Source organism: Ptychodera flava, chromosome 2 (assembly GCF_041260155.1).
Source record: "Ptychodera flava strain L36383 chromosome 2, AS_Pfla_20210202, whole genome shotgun sequence".
Taxonomy (NCBI): domain Eukaryota; kingdom Metazoa; phylum Hemichordata; class Enteropneusta; family Ptychoderidae; genus Ptychodera; species Ptychodera flava.
Genome location: NC_091929.1, coordinates 22,150,133 through 22,167,524, shown reverse-complemented (window position 1 = coordinate 22,167,524; position 17,392 = coordinate 22,150,133). Strand labels below are relative to the sequence as shown.

The 17,392-nt window shown below is 35.9% G+C and overlaps 1 protein-coding gene across 3 annotated transcripts; it reads left to right on the top strand.

The window, feature by feature from the left end:
* Positions 1-19: 19 nt before the first annotated feature.
* LOC139117012 (guanine nucleotide exchange factor for Rab-3A-like) lies at positions 20-16,080 on the top strand. Of its 3 annotated transcripts, none has more exons than XM_070679813.1 (10): positions 20-80; positions 4,067-4,482; positions 5,184-5,355; positions 6,751-6,846; positions 8,627-8,704; positions 9,549-9,776; positions 10,711-10,916; positions 11,125-11,224; positions 11,741-11,807; positions 15,419-16,080. In XM_070679813.1, exons 2-10 carry the CDS (start codon positions 4,307-4,309, stop codon positions 15,484-15,486), a joined length of 1,191 nt encoding a protein of 396 aa, XP_070535914.1. In that variant the 5' UTR covers positions 20-80; positions 4,067-4,306; the 3' UTR covers positions 15,487-16,080. The 3 variants fall into 3 exon arrangements, with proteins under 3 accessions (XP_070535914.1, XP_070535930.1, XP_070535922.1); XM_070679829.1 differs by having other exon boundaries at positions 42-80; positions 4,258-4,482; positions 15,419-15,678; XM_070679821.1 differs by having other exon boundaries at positions 42-80; positions 4,255-4,482; positions 15,419-15,678.
* Positions 16,081-17,392: the final 1,312 nt, after the last annotated feature.

Below are 17,392 nucleotides of genomic sequence, written 5' to 3'. Positions count from 1 at the left end.
GTAGTCAAATCCAAACATGATCACGTGATAACATTACATATGGCGGCGTCCTCCCGGTATCCTTGATGCAACATTGTACCGTAAGTAGGCGTTTTCTCTGTCGTTACGCTTGTAAATTTTCAAAGATTTCGGAATTCTATGATACTTGCCTGCTTAAACTGTCAACCTGTAAACAAATCGAGCGTTATTATATATCCATCTACCCGTTTTGACAAAATAACATGTTTGTTTTGTTCTGCTACCGAAAATATACCGCCTTGGGCGACATAAGTTGACCTTGAGAAAGCCAGCGAAAACACAAGAAGTCTGCACTTTTGCTGAATTGCTCTTCGCTGTTTCGTTGTTTTACTTTTTTGCGCTTAGTATGGTTGGGTTATTTTAGTGGGCGTTGTCAAGGTCAGTTTTCGATGACACGATGTGTATATACATGTATTTGTAAAAAAAAATTGATCGTCGCCTCAGATCTTACATCTCGAGGAGCTCTCAAGACATTATAGAGAACCCTCAAGGGACGCCGCTATTACTATTAAAATAACAATAAACAGGATAATTGACTTATTGCGATGGCAGTTGTTTATTTGGTCTCAATCCTGTAGTGTTGGTTCAGATCACAGAGTACAAGGAAGTCGCCATCCTGTGCATTTTCGTCTGTATTAATAAACCTTATGTCATTGACTGGGGACTCAGTTTGACCTCCATGATAATCGATGCGATAAGACAACCGGCGGTACCTGTTGTACTTTGACTACAACATGAACAATGGATTCGCTCATACTGTTATGATATTGATAGCTATGACTTCAAACTACAAGGAACACGTCTTTGTATCTACATATATGGTTCACACATAAGTTGTTTGGTGGCGCATTGAAATTATATGAATGTAATTTGATGATCTATATGGAAAAGGTGGTGGTTTTTAAAATAATAAATTTCAATTCAAGGTCATTATCTGTAAAATACAGTAATTTTTACTGTTAGAACTTACAGAATATTAAATATGACTGAATTTTACATATTCGATGCTTTCTTGTTTTAAAAAACGATTCCAGCTGTGAGGGTTAGGGCACGCCAGCATTGCTAGAGAAGATCATAATCTTCAAAAACTTATGTCTCATGTTGAATCACGATGATCCCTAAGATGATATAATCTATTTTATATGTACAGTTACCAGTACATACTCTCTATAATATATCCCAAGCACTGGCATGTCACTGTTGCCATACCTAGAACTATTCTTCATACAGCCAGACTTCAAGCTTCATTAAAAACTACTAAACAAACAGAACTGCTCAAAAATGTATTTTGCTACACACTATTTACAAACTGACAGGAATTCCTAGCTAAGTTGCTCAGGTGAATTTCAGCAAAAGTTTTAACTGCATTCACTATGGTCAGTTTCATGTACCAATATGTGAATGTGAATTTACTCAGCCACATTAAAAATTGGGTCAGATTTATTGGAGTAGCTTTAACTTTATTACTTTTATCTTCTAACTTTTAAATTTATTATGCTATTCCAGGCTTGGAGCTGATTAAAATATGACGAAATTTGTAGCTTTACAGGTAGCAAGTACATGAATTTGCATACAATGAATTGTGTACAGTTCTCCACACCTAGCACAAATCAGAGGGGTGGCAATTTACATAACAGTGCATATTTGCATATTCTTTTGTTGTGAAAATTGTAATCTTTTGTATGGTTTTTAGCATATGAATAGGTGGCTTCAAGAAAACAGAGAGATGCAATGTCCCTTTCACCTTGTAGATTAGACATATTTAATCACATTTTATCGGCTCCAAGCCCTAAAATAGCATAATAAATGTACATGTTAGAAGATAAAGGTAATGAAATTAACATATGAAAAGGTGGCTCGTAAAAATAGAGGTGTGCAAGATCCCTTTCACCTTGTAGATTATCTGGGTGTAGTCAGAGGGACAGTATCTGTAACCTAGATTGTGTTGTCAGCATCTTTGTTTCGGAATAATCCCATCTTCCATCTTTTCTGTATTTATCCAGTAATGTTAATGTAAAAGAGGAATGTTTGCTTGGCAATTCAAGACCTTTACAATATACGATGTCATTGTTTTCAAATTAATTTCTAGTCTACAGGAAAATGAAGTTGTAAGGATTGACAACATACTTTAAAACACTTAATTAGCTGCATGCTTTTTTAACGTTTTCAGGTTTTTATATGATCCGCAGGTTTTTTAATTTAGCTAAAAAGACATCCTGCCGGTAAATATAGAAAAAAAAAATTAAAGTAGTGGCATCAAAGATTAAGATGAGTGTTTGCTAAAAGACAACTATTGTAGAACTTAACACACTTACAGGATTCATACTTTTAAAAAAATGTTGAAAACTAGAGGAATTTGTATTTTGAAGTAGCTCAAACAAGAATGATTGAAATGCATCTAAGTGATGTAAAGCCAACAGAGCTCAATACATTCATGACATACATATGTATCAGAGTACAAGGGGTTTTATAAGGGTAAGCCACCCCTCTTTTTTTGGAGCAATTAATTAATATGTTAATAACTGTATAAAAGAGAACATTTTCACAACAACAGATTATGCAAATTATACATGTAAATTGACCACCGTTTGTTTTTCCAAACCATAGAGAACACTGTGTATAAATGTCACCCATTTATGAAGTTATATAACATGTATTATTGCATGCCATTTTTTGTTTTTTCCTCAGAATTTGTAATTTTAGATGATTGGTTGAGTTAAATAGTGAATGGTATTAATGCAGTGTGCATAGCAATATTACAACTGTTTTGAGATAGACAGTAGTAAACACTTCAGTAATGTAAATTCAGGAAACAGATTTTGTAACCTATTATTCAATGTGTCAGGTCTACAAATCCTTTATTACATGAACCTTAAAATTTCTCCTTGAGTAAGAACTTAAAGAAGATGGCATAATTAGATGTCTTCACCATCAAAAATGAGCGAGTAATTTTAGTGGTATTACTAATTCTAAGTACAGTATCAGACAAAACAAAAACGATATAAAACACATAAGCAGTTCAGGTTTATGGAGCTCTATGGGTGAGCGATTGTTCAGAGTGTTGTAAATAATTGTATTGCAAACAGGAAGTTTATGTCAGTTTTTGTACATGTAAAGTATATCTGTTTTCACTGATATTTGAAAACGTATGTAAATGTGTACTACAGTATGGTACCATGTCATGATTACATCACTGTATGGGACAACTTTATACATACCCGCTAGCTATGCTGTATAAAATATTTTGTGACCCTCTCTAACATTTCCTTGCATTCTGGCCACAATGTACAAATATATGTGTACATTAAAATAATATAGGCAGACAGAAATTTTGGTGGAAATTTCTGCTTTTAATGGTGCCATAAGATTCAAATATGATGTAATCTAGTTTAAGAAAAGTATTCTGTTGTTTAGCTGCATACCAGCAAGTTAATAAAAGAGGACAAAAATTTCACTGTATGATAATTTACTGCTCAAAGGTCATAGATTGCTGCCTGGCTGACAAGGAAGAATTTCAAACTGTAAGGTGATGATTGAGAACAGAGAAATCTGATCCTTGGTCACGTTCACCGTGTGATTAAACTGCTGAAATTTATTTTCGCGCCGTGTTATTGCCTCATAAATCCATGCACATGATGTCTTGAAATTTATGCGCAGACTTCCCATTTCCAGGGTTGGAAGTCCCTGCTTTGGAAGTAGCGATGCCTGTTAATGGTTGATGCTACCATGGCAACTGCTCATACTGTAGAGTAATTGGTTGACCTTTGACGTTTGTACCCTGAACTTAATCAATGTGTATATTTTGTTGCATGTTGTTGATGATTGCCTTAACCCTTTGAATACTGTAATTTTTTTCCGCCAAAATTTTATACAACATTTTACCAGTTTTAGCAAATTTTTCTGTAATTTTTTGGATAATTTTGGACCAAATAGACATCATATTTTATTAAGTTGCTAAAATCTGAAAAAAAATTAGTGAAGTATATTTTATAAAGGTGACAAAAATTTACTTTACCGCTCAAAGTGTTTTTCTTTATTGTTTTTTCAGAATCTTACGGTGCCATGCATGAGTGCCTGGGGCAAAAAGCAGTTATACTGTGTCTGCCAAGCCACAACGCAAACATTATAAATTGTTTCTTCCATGAAGTATGTACGATGTATCCTACGACTTGAACTTTCCATCCGAATGTTTTGAAATCTAACTTCAGGAGGGATAAATCTTATTTAAATTTTCAGCAGAAATAAGTGAAATTTAAGGAAGAGGAGTTTGTAAATATACCAGAACAACATGATGGAGAATACGCTCACTATTCCCGGTAGTGAAATGACCAGAGCAAAAAGTGTTCCAATTCTCAGTCAAAGACTGCCTCAAGATTGTGATGATGAAGATGATGACGGAGAGGCAGCCAGTTGCCATGGGAATGGGGATGGATGTCTATACTCTGAGAAAGCAGCGTCAAATGGGTATGTACAGTAGTTTACATATTCAATTTCTGTATAATGATTGAAATTTTGAGGACAAAGAAGGTTTTTGTTACTGAACAACAAGCTGGCTATAATAATATAAAGTCACTTGACCTTATCACAGCAAAATCTTCTAGATACCAAAGGAACTGATATATTTTGTGTACCATAGAGTACCAATGCAACAGTTAACTCTATGGGGAAATTTTTGAATTTCATGAAACTAAACTTTACGTACTCTAAGATCTTCAAAATGAGCCCCTACAAGTGGTAGACCAGAAAAAGAATTGTACTCTAATAAATTGAGAATCTGAATATCTGTCCACCAGGCATACATATTTTGAAAATGAACTTTGAAAATCATTTTGAAATGCGTAATATTTAATCGACCTAGATGGCCTAATGCTACTGTTGACAACTGAATTCTCTTCAGTATTGAAATCGATTTTGTCGACACTATTAATTTGTTAGCAATGTTAATAACAAGTGTATTTCATCATACATCAGAGAGATGACAAGGAAATGTATTGTTTTCCACTAGACAAAAAACATAAATGTTGATATAAATGTTACAGGTATCGTCCCTTCAGGTCATCAGCATTGCTATTTCGCAGATTTCTAAAACCAGTTATAAAATAGGCATCAAAAACTGAAAGAGCTCTCTCTCTCTCTCTCTCTCTCTCTCTCTCTCTCTCTCCAAGAAATGGAGGAGTAATCAAGTTCAATGTCACCAGCTGTGGAGAAGGTGACGGCGAACATTGCCAGGTAGAGGGCGCTGCTCACGACACAACTCTGAAAAGTTCATCGATGGCGGAGTCTGCTCGCATACAGGCAGTGGAAAGGTTGCAGGGTGAACTAAAGCGAGCTCAGGAAGTGAGTGTTAATATCATGTGTTCATGTAGTTAGTCTAATGCACATGTATATGACAAGTGTTTTACTTTGCACCATTTTGCAAATGCGTACTTTATTTAGCTCAAAGAATTCACAGTAATCGTACTGGACTCAGTTCGTTTGTGAGTGTGAACGTGTGAGTGGGGTGAGCACGATGTTTATTCTGTTTTCAAATGAAACGTATGGGTGGGGCGAACGTGATGAGTAGGGTGAACACGATACAGGGAAGTTTCACTCGATATCACGGAAAAACCTCACTACTGCACAGACTCAAAAGGCATCTCGTTTGATAACTAGGGAAACCTGACCTGGACTACCAAATTTCAAATAGGTTTGTATGAAATAGAAAAGACACAAAAATTCACCAACTTGAACCAAGTCCATGAACATATCAGGAATCATACACACCTTCAATTTCATATCAATCCCCAGCTCTTGTCTATTTGCTGAAGTTGTTTGTTTTTCCCAGCTTTGAAGGAAAAAATCTGATGGTAACTTTCAAAGATATTGGCAACCAGACTCCAGCACTTCATTTCTTCAAAGAAGAATTTCTGTAACTTATAATACTGAAATACTACTGAAAACTTTGTTTTGTTTCATATGCAACTCCTTCACCAGCATGACTAATCTTAGAATCTACAAGCTTTGAAACTTTTGAAAGAAAATTGACAACTCACAGATCAAAATAGTTGTAGATTCTAATGCTGATTGATTGCGTGATTGACTGATTGATAGATTGATTGATTGATTGATTGATAAATTGATTGATAGATAGATTGATTGATTGATTGATAGATTGATTGATTGATTGATTGATAAATTGATTGATAGATAGATTGATTGATTGCATAGTCTAATGGTCTAACATTCAGAACAGTCATTACCGGTAGTATAATTAAATTGCATGTTATGTGTCCCCTGACTGTCTAAATCTAATGTTAGATTTCCCAATAAATGTATTAAATTATGCAAAGTGTATTCATGAGCATTGTTTTAGCATGCAAATTAAATGAATCATGCCTTGTAATCAACAGAAAACATTTTTCTGATCAAAAGTCATGAACCATGTACAGTACCGATGTCTTTGTGTTTAGTAGAAAATAATACAACAGGATAAATGTAGTTATATGCAAGGCCAGTATCTAATAATAAATTCTTACAATGGTTCATGGACCTTTGAACATTTGGACTCAAAAGATTGATTGATCAAAACAACACTGCAGTGGGTGTCCTAACCTTGTATCAACTTGAAATCAAATCAAGAGTGAATTGTGTAATGTAGTGTCTACGGTGATGTAGGTTTCTTTTAAGATGTGTGTACTACGTCATCTTGTTTTCTCTGTCTTTTGTGTTGTGTTTGTGTATGTGTGTTTACAGGCACTACAACTTAAAGATGAAGAAGTGGCGAAACTTTCCCGCGTACAGAGTGAGATGGACAAAGAGTTGGAAGAACTCACTGCCAGTCTATTCCAGGTAAAGAGGGGAAGAGAGGGGAGGGGACACCGTCAACCCTTTGAGTGCCAAAGTCAGTTTTTGTTGCCTTTTTAGAATATAAATAATGCAAACAATTTTTTTTCAGATGTAGACGATTTTTTTTCAGGTTGTTCCTTAAATTTTGGTCAAAAACTGTAGCCTATGAAAAGATATTTCCATTTAGTCCAAAATTATCAAAAAAATTACAGAAAATTCTTAAAAATTTGTAAAATGTTGAACTGAAATTGGGGGGGAATTACAGCACTCAAAGGATTAAAGACCCTGCCATTAACACCAGGGAGCTTTATCGAACACATCAGGAAGTAGCAAAAAGTACATATCATTGTAGTTATGTACTTTGTCAGGTTCACAGAAATATGAAAGAGATATAGGAGAATGTACACATAGGGCTGATAATGATATGCAGCTTTGAAAGTCCTTGACAGATCCTGAATTTTAGAGCCTCCTGGAAAAGTCTTTGGAAATGACATTGAGTCCTGGAAAGTCTGGGAAAACTGATGATCCATCCACAATTTTCAACAATGACAAGATGATCAGTTGTGATGTCATAAAAATGATATGTAAAATGAAATATAAAAGTAATATATTGTGAAAATGATATGTGGAAAATGGAAATTCTGTGAAAATTGCTGAAAGGTCCTTCAAAGTCCTTGAACTTTATGTGACTTTGAGTGTATGGACCTTGTATGCTGGATAATCAGTCTTAAATCTTACTCCTTGGAATGTAATCGTAGGATGAGGAAAATGATTATCATGATGATAACAATGATAATATTGATGCTTGTGATGATGATGGTGTTGATGACATATGTTACTGAAAACCAAATTCGTAAAAATTTAAAATATATCCATGAAATGTATATACATGGCCCAACATCACAAAGGTAAATTGCTACTTATACAATTACATAAAACAAACTCATTCAGTTTGGTTTACTCAGTAAAGATTTATCGAATATTGTCATAAATTGAAGGAAAGTATGGCAAACCATTTGCAGTTAAGGCAGAAAGCACCTAAGGTACAGATATTCACACTCTCTAATTTGTTCTGTACTTTTATGGTGTACCATTGTGGGGGTCCAGTGTAAACTCTATGGGAAAAAATAAAATTTGCGATTTCTTAAAAAACTATAAGACAGTGAAAAATATTTCTTACTCCAAGAGCTTTAAAATGAGAACCCACAAGTTGTTGATTAGAAAAGAATTGTAAAAGTTTGGGAGTCTGAGTATCTGACCTGGAGGCCCATTCTCCCTTAAGGTAGAACACGCCTCAGGGACAGATATTCAGACTCTGAAATTTTTACAATTCTTTTCTGATCTACCACTTGTGGGGGCTCATTTTAAAGCTCTTGTTGTGAGATAAAATTTTCAGTCTTAGTTGTTTCGAAAATTGAAAAAAATTTATTTTTCTCAATAGAGGTAACACAGGGATGGCGGCCATTTTGAATTTTAAATATTGATAAATCTTAGGTTATTTGTTTCTCTGGTACAAAAATTTGCACTGTGACCCCCAATTTTTATTCTTGATTTTGAAAGAGAATACCTTTATCTGAAAACAGGCATGAAAAATTTCTTGCAGTTCTAACTAATTACAATTCATCGAATTTACTGACTTTCCAAGCAATGTATACTATGTATATAGAGTACATATTACATCTAGAGATGTTTTAAAGAGATCTAACAGTTGGATTGTCTACATGTACTGTTCCTTTGTTGTGTACATAATTTTGTACTGATATATATTTTTGTTACATTTTAGGAAGCCCATGGTATGGTGAATGAGGCAAACGTCAAGAGAGCTGCAGCAGAGAAACAGTGCCAGGAAGCTCTGAGTAAAGTAAGTCCCTCAGGATTATCTCATGCCTTGATGCCTTTAACCCTTTGAGCGCCAAAGTCAATTTTTGTTGCCTATATGAAAGATACCCCATTTAATTTTTTTCAGATTTTTGCCAATATTTTGATCAAAAACTGTAGCCAATGAAATTTGATGACCATTCAGTCCAAAATTGTCAAAAAAATTACAGAAAAATTCATGAAAATTGGTAAAATGTTGCACCAAAATTTTGGTGGGAAAATTACAGCACCCATAGGGTTAAAGGGTATTCTAATCACAGTCTTGTCTGTCAATACTCATATAGGTCACTGAGTCTTTTGTCAATTTTGTCATGAGACAGATTGCAATTTTAAATGCATAAAAAGTCAACACAAGCAACCATTCTCCAAAATGTCACAGTCAAGTATTTTCTCAACAAGCACATAGACAGTTGCAACACCTCAGTATGTTCGTATAGATTTATCCACTGCTCTGGTACTTTTACAATCTTACCACTGAAAACCTAAGTGCTACTGGAGCTTTGTCACTGGTACACTTTGTAGCTCCTTTGAATATGCAATGAGGAATATCGCCACCAGCCCCATTTTGAATGTTACCTGTTTTGGTGCCCAGTCACCTCTGTGAGTGTCATGTTGCCCACTTTTGTTTCATGTCACAAGTTGGACTGCCCCCAGTGGTCAAACATAACAACCCCTAACTGAAGTCCTTACCCTATTGTCAGTCTTGGCTGGTGTCTAATATATTGCTTCAACTAACAGTCAAAAGTTTCAAGTTTTATTCCCTGTTGTCAGGTAGATTTGCTTACGTGAACATCCAGTCTGATTCTCATCATCGTTTTTCTTCGCAGATTGATGTACTCCAAGCAGAGGTCAGTGCTCTGAAGACGCTGGTGATAACGTCGACTCCCAGCATGCACTACAGGAAGTCCAAGCTGGGATTTCACCGCGGCTCCAGCCATCACTCATCTAAGCAGCAGCCTTTTGTACCGACGCATCAGAAAGCTAAAAGTGTCGGCGGTCTGGCTCAGATGCAAATGCAAACAAAGAGCAACGAGACAGACAGTACCGGTAGAGAGGTAAGGATTTGTTGTCTGTTTGTACAGATTGTCTGTGTGTACAGATACGCAAACGCAGACAGACAGATATATGCACAGACACACTTACAAAACTTTACAGCAATGCACAACTACCGTAAGGCCTCCCTAGCTTCATGAAGCAATGTGAAACCCTTTGTCCAGTGTACATGTAAGTCCAGTGGCTGCATTATTACATGCCTCGTATATCGAACGTCGCGTGTTCCATAGGATTCAATGGTAACTCGTCGATGACGTTGCGGGCAGCATAGTCATCATTGGACTGAAAGTGGACCAGAACTTTTTCAACTTGACAACTTTTTTATGTAAAAATGTCGAAATTTCATGTTTTGCACAGGAAATCCGGTTTTACAAAATGTTGCAGAAAAAAATTTGATAAACCACATAACAGTAGTTTAAATATATCATTGCGCCATTCGATGATGAAAATTGTTCCATTGTTTACAGATTTTTGTCTGAGATGGAAATAAAGCATTGGATTATCATTTGCCAATAAATCTAAATATTTTGAGTGAAAACTGTGTAAGAGAGGCATGTAATAAAAACATAGCGCAAACATGGGTATATGTACCCTTCGGGCAGGAGACCATTTGCCCTCCTTACGTTGGGTAAATGGTCACCTGCCCTCGGGCACATAGTCCCATGTTTGGGCTATAATATATAGTCTTGTATCTCTGAAGTACCATGGTAGGTGGCAAGTGCATCAATGAAATATGAGTCATTTCCTACATTGAATTTATCAAATATTAAAGGCAAATGGTGCACACTTTGATCTCATTCAGACTTCAAGATCTAATAATTCTTGGTAAAAACAAAATCATTCATGGTGTAATTGTATCAATGATAATATGTACAGTCTCTCTCTCTCTCTCTCTCTCTCTCTCTCTCTCTCTCTCTCTCTCTCCCCCCCCCCCAGATTGATCCATTACTATACAAAGAGTTCATGACGTGGAAGGGGGAAGCTTCAATAGCGAGGGACTCCAATTTCATGAAGAGGATACTCACAGAGGACGTCCTTCCTTGCCTGAACTTCATGAATGGAGAACTCTCTAGCGCCCTCTTGAGTTGCATTGAGGAAAATTCTCTATGTATGGAACCAATAATGCTATCTTCCTACCCAAAGTAAGTACCTCATTTTGTTACTCTGTCAATAGTACTCTTCCTGTCTACAAGTTCAAATTCACTTCAGCACGTAGTACACCCATACTGTTACTTAAAAGATGTCGATAGCTCCTACTCCAGGCAAAAGAAGATTGATTAAGATACTTCCTGAACTTCTTTCGCATAATGTTGAAATTAATGCCGCCCGTTGTATTCTATTGTTCTATAGAAAATGTGCATTAACTGGTGTGCAGAAAGTTTGTAAGTACAGATTCCGTCTGGGTGAAACTGACAGGTGGCACAATATCACGTCAAACTGCCGAGACAGGGTGAGCATTCATTCATTCTTTCATTCATTCATCAATTCATTCATTCATTCAATCATTCACACTGTCTATATCAAATATGTGTAGAATGCACTGTTATTGTTTACATTTGGACTCTAGTCGAGACCAGAATTCACTTGTCAACAATAACAATGCAGTCTACACATGAAAAAGCTGAATACTGTGTATCTCAACATGCTTTGGGAAGTAGAACAAGAAACTGTAGTTGACAAAAAGACAAAACTAGTGAAAAATCATGGAAAATTACTGTTGCTATAGTATATCAAAGTGACTCCTTCTGTTCCCATAATTTTGTTTGTTCGTATACATTCACTCCAGTTTACTTTTGACTGAAAAGTCACTTACACACAGGAAGCATTGTTCTGATTGGTGGAAAGCAACCTTTTTGAAAGTTTGAAAGCCTACTGCTGATTGGTTATTTCAACTCATCACCAACCAATCACCACATCCAATTAATGACTCAGCCATTTACCTGCCTTACCTTGTATTTTGTTGCAGATAACAAAAGTTTGTGATTTTTACACATATTTACGGTACATTCGGCAAGGTCTTGTCAAAGCAGAAGGTAAGAAATAATTCACATTTCTGGAAATAAAAACTCTCAACACAGTTTGCATATATTGACAAACCTGTCGTAGTGATCACCCTTACAGAGCAGTCACCTCTTTATAGTGGTCACCTTCTTGCATTCCTGCTGTATTTTATATTTTAAAGGCTCTCTACAGAACAGCCACCTGTCTTATGTGGTCAGTGGCCACTGGTAATTTCTCCAATCTGGTATAAAAATCTGTTTAATGGTCAGCATATCTGACTCTGAATGATCTCTGTCAACCATTTCTTAGACTGAAAGCAAGAAATTACTCTATTTTGAGTCGACCAATATTTACAGCTGCATCAAAATTGTTTCAGAAATTAATTACATATATCGTGATACTGAATTTTATTATCAGTGTTATCATTTCCTAAATTCACCACTTGGTGGCCACCTGCACCAAAAGTAATGCCACACCTACCCACTATAGAAAGGCCACCCCCATATTGTGGTCACTTTTTCTTGGGCCCTGGTGTGATCACGTTATCCCAACATAACATACATGTACCCCAAGAGAGGCATGGCAGCAGTGTGTATCCATTGAAAGCCAATCACCATACAGTGTTAGTTGTACGTCTTTTATGATGCTCTCAGAGGGTAATTCAGGGCTCGACATAAGCGCTAGCCCACTAGCCCGAGGCTAGTAAATTTTCAAGAGGACTAGTAAAAATGTCTTCGGAGGTAGTCCTGCGGACTAGTGCAATGTTCAAGTTCCGTAGTTGTCCAGGAAAGTTTATCGCTACAAAACTATGGGACGCCGGGCCACTCATTCGATAAGAATGAACCAAGCCTCGATCATTTTATATAAAAATAAACTAACTTTTACCCAAACAAATTGGACAGTGAAACAGTGAAGCAAACTTTACTGATCACCAACTTAAAATGAAACAGTTTACCTGCTACGGAGAATCTAACACGCCATAGTAACATGGCCCCGGGAAACATGGCTCAACGCTGAGCATCAAACGGAATTGTCTGCACGTCGTGTATTTTGGTTTGCTTGAAGCTCATCACTTCGCCTAAAAACATGAGCAACCCCATAATTTCGTTCAAACACTGTATCCTTGCCTTTCAAAAAAGATTTTTCTCAAGATTTCTTCAGGGGCATTCCCAAACAACACCTCCGACAGTTCGTAGCCAGCTTGACCCTGCTTTAGAATCCCTCCACATGCAGACCTCCATATATAGTCAAGACCCCTAGCTTGATTGAAGCTGATCTTAAAAAGAGCCATCTAGCTTGCCAAAACAGTGCTATGGCAAGTTGCTACTGCTTGTACAGGTGAGGGAATTCCTCACCGATGATAACTTGGTGCTAGCAACGTATTGTTTTGCCATTCTAGCGGAAAAGTGTAAATTATTGGGGCAATAATAGTGAAGTGAACCTTAAAACAGTAGTGAAAAAACAACGTATGAAATGGGTGTATCAGACTGTTGTATTCAATCACTTCTGGGAGTCATTGGTTATTTTTGTGCTAATCACATTTTGTTACCAGTAACTGGCAAAAACTCATAAAAGACACAAGCACATGAAATGGTAAAATGCAACATTTTTACTATTAAAAACAAAATTTTTCACAAACCATTATTACAAATGAGAGGTCCTCCCCACAAGCTGGTCAATTTTAAAATGTGATATATGTCAAAAATATGAAGGCACTCCACAGGAACATTTGTGAATGGCTGTATGAATTTCAGTTCTGGAGAAACAAATCTGTCCCCATTATGAACAAACATGTTCTTTGCAAATTAATGGCGCACTACCTGAGCTATGAAGAATTTTCCAACAAATTCATTCCTACGTCTGATTTTATTCTTGATGGTAATAGGCTATTTTCATGACCTCTCCTCCTACACAGGACATTTCATTCAGGTTATTTTTGTGGTTTATATATGATTCAAAGTTAAACATTTTGCAGTAAGCAAATGTGCTAGTCTTGCATGAAAGTTAGTTATTGGGTTTAAAAACCTTTGCGACAAAAATATGAGAATGGTCATATACCGTACACCTCTTTACAACATGAGAGCAACATTTGGCTTTGCTTTTAGCAGGACTAGTAGATTTCATTTAGGACTACTAAAAATGAACTGCTACTAGTCCTTCGGGCTAGTGGATGATTTGACCTTGCGTCGAGCCCTCAGAGGGTAATTCCTGTGAACACTTTCTTTAAAGGGACAAAGTCTGCCATTTCATGAATTTTGTTTGATGCGAGATACTACTTACATTGTTTGACATGTTGAAAGACACTGAATGAATGGGTGACCATGCATATATTTGACCCCGGTTTTAGACAAATGAAACCAGCGCGAAAATTAATTAATGGTCATGACCATTAATACATTTTTGCGCTGGTTTCATGTATCATGTCTAAAACTGGGGTCAAATATATGCATGGTCACCCATTCATTCAGTATCTTTTAACATGTCAAACAATTTAAGTAGTATCTTGCATCGAACAAAATTAATCAAAAATGGCAGACTTTGTCCTTTTAAACAGCGAATAATTTCACTTTTCTCTTCAACTAAGAATTTATGTAAGGAGAGCATTGTACAACTGTATGTTATCTACTCCATTAACCCTTTACCTGCCAGACAGTATCACTTCCCCATCTGCCAAGTCAATAAAAATCAGTATTGAGCCAAACCGTATGTATTTTCAGCTACTTGGCTTGGTCTGTTGTAGCAGCTTTTGTCAGTAAAAGCTGTGTTTACAGTATCCTGTTTTCGGGGGGCCTTCGAATGTTTTATTTTTTGTTTAAATGCACCCAATGGGATGTGTTTTGCTTCACATTTTAATCAACTTGACCTGATGGTGATATATGAACTTGAGAATAAGGGTTAATAATACTAAATCAACTTTCTTCAAGGTGCTTTGCCTTCTAAGCTAGTGAAACTCACTTCTGACATAAAATAGCTCTCTTCGATATAAAGACATTCCAGGAATTCTTAAATTGACTCAAATATCTCAAGTTGTTTTGCCAGTATTTTTAGAATTCTCGGAACTCCTAGATTGACTCAAGAAACCTCATTTGTTTTGTGAGAACACTTCTGAGAGATGTGTAAAACATTTATAAAATGTTCAAAGGGCTTGAAGCTTTTCCCAAGATAAGCTGAAAGGGTCATTTTACAGTGTTCTGTATGATTTAAATTTTATTACATGTAATGCAAATAAGACAATGATTTAAATTTTTAAACTGTCACTTAACATTTATCATACCATGGCTATGAGCGATTTCTTCTCATAAATTTGTTTTATAATGGCTGTATTTGTCTCATTTCACCTTCGAGTAACGTACATTTCAATGACTGATTATCCGATACACACTAGGGAGTGCAATTTCACAGTGAGCAAAGCTATGCCTCTTTTGCGTCATCGATTTATCTGGTCTTGTCTGTTTCAAAACAGCAATAATTCAAGGCAAGAATAAACAATAAAAACTTGCTTGCATGTATATTTCATCCTAGCGTATCATAATTTGCAACTGAGATATGCATAAAATTATTTTAGTAAACCAAATGAAAATACAAAACATAAAATTGGCTGCGTCTCCCCATCTGAAAATTTTTTTCAACTTTGGTTTTCCAGAAAAAGACAAATACTGGGAAATAATCCGTCTGCGCTGCGAGATGTCCATGGCAAAGCTCGGAGTGTAGTGGCAGATGAAACAGAACGACTTGGGTTCAGTGAGGATTGATCAGATGTGAGTGGTTACACTTGACTGAGGCTGTCCGTCCTTGTGTGTCTTCAGCAAAAGTGCAACACTGTTGGGAAGAAATCAACTAAAACCACGATTTGTAATAATTTGGAAAGGTACCTAGACGCCCTGCAGCAAGTATGCTAACTACAGGTCCAATCAGCAAACGTAAAACTCATTTTTCTGTCACTAACTGTAAGTGTAGATTTGTCACATTCAATTGTGCTGTTTATTGGTGATTCATATGCAAAGATTTCCAACTGCACTGTCACCTACCTGCTATCAAGGCGAATGAAGCATGTGTCATCTTTCAACGAGCCAAACTTGGCAATTATCAATGTTGTATGATCTAACACATCACAACAATGTGACTGTGATTTACATGTATCAATCATCTGTGTCTATATCAAAGTTGAAGACGTTTGTGTCTATCCATGGTAACCGCATCCAGCCACATCTCAATCTACACTAGTGTTTCAACATCCATGTATGTTTCCCAGTGCCACAGTTTTCTTCCAATTCCAGACTCAATCCACGATCCACTTCCAGTTTCAATATTTCAAAACAAATTCACAGCAGCGTCATTTACTATTCAAAAATTCCTTTTCCAAAGTTTACCCCAACAAGAGAATAATCTCTCTATTGACACACATGAGCAACCTTACATATACAAGAGCCCTAAACTTACCAAATTTTGTGTACATATTTAACTTTCGGGACATATGCCGTTTATCGAAAGTGCAAAAGTTTTATCTATATTTTCTTGGCACATGCAAGTATTTTACTCAACGAAACCTGTCTATCCCAGTTTCTCAATGTCAAAATTATGGTTAAAGGTCATTTACTAATGAAGAGACGGACTTATTATGGCAAGGTGGTTTCAACAAATGTTGTACACGACTTCTGTAATGTAGACACAAGTGTATTAAGTATTTATGTATCTGAATGGCAATCATGACATTTGCCCAATTGAATCCTGCTGTCAAAATAATTTTTATACTTCATTTCAACTGAAGCCCTGTCAGTGTCATAAATTGATTGTTAATCCAATCACTTTGTGACATATTTCTGACAAAAATGTTTACATACAAGGTATTTCACATTGGTTATTTCATCTGTCTAGTTCAGTACTGGCACATACCGGTATTACGTCTATGAGACTATTCCGGGGCAACTTTTTTGAGCTAGTTCAGGTTCATTTTGTTTTCTCCTTGCTTTGAGGTTTTCTAAAACAAGTATCTGGATGTATATGAATCACTCTGCCTCTGTCTCTGTTTTTCTGTCTGCCTGTCCCTTTGTCTATCTGTCTGTCTATCTGTCTGTCTGTCTGTTGGTCTCTTGTCTCTTACTACTCATACTATCTTGCCTCTGTCCCTCCATGTAACTTAAATTTGGTGGTTTCCCTGTCACTGTAATTGTCTTCCAATATAACTGTCTCCACTTTTTTATGACTGTTATATACTACTGCCTACCTATCTTTTATATATATATATATATATATATATATATATATATATATATATATATATATATATATATATATATATATATATATATATATATATATATATATATATATATATATATATATATATATATATATGTAAATCTTACATCTAGTGATTGGTTAGACCCATTTGCTGTTAAAGCAGGTGTAAGTGTTTGATAAAATTGATATTTCCAAGTCATTTAACAAATAATTATTGCTGTTTGCTTCTGTAAAATATTCCAGTTACATATTGAATAGTGAAAATGACTAATGTATGTGAATGATAAATTTGAAATTTAGCCGGTCTGCAATGGTTAGTTTTCCAGTTTGTGTAATGTTTTCAACAATAACTTAGACACTGAAATACCTCAGTTCA

Bases quoted from the DNA above. Each gene is read 5' to 3' on its own strand.
- LOC139117012 (XM_070679813.1), top strand. From the start codon at position 4,307: ATGATGGAGAATACGCTCACTATTCCCGGTAGTGAAATGACCAGAGCA. The intron at 5,356-6,750 runs GTGAGTGTTAAT...GTGTGTTTACAG, and splicing joins AACTAAAGCGAGCTCAGGAA to GCACTACAACTTAAAGATGA. The intron at 11,808-15,418 runs GTAAGAAATAAT...TTGGTTTTCCAG, and splicing joins AGGTCTTGTCAAAGCAGAAG to AAAAAGACAAATACTGGGAA.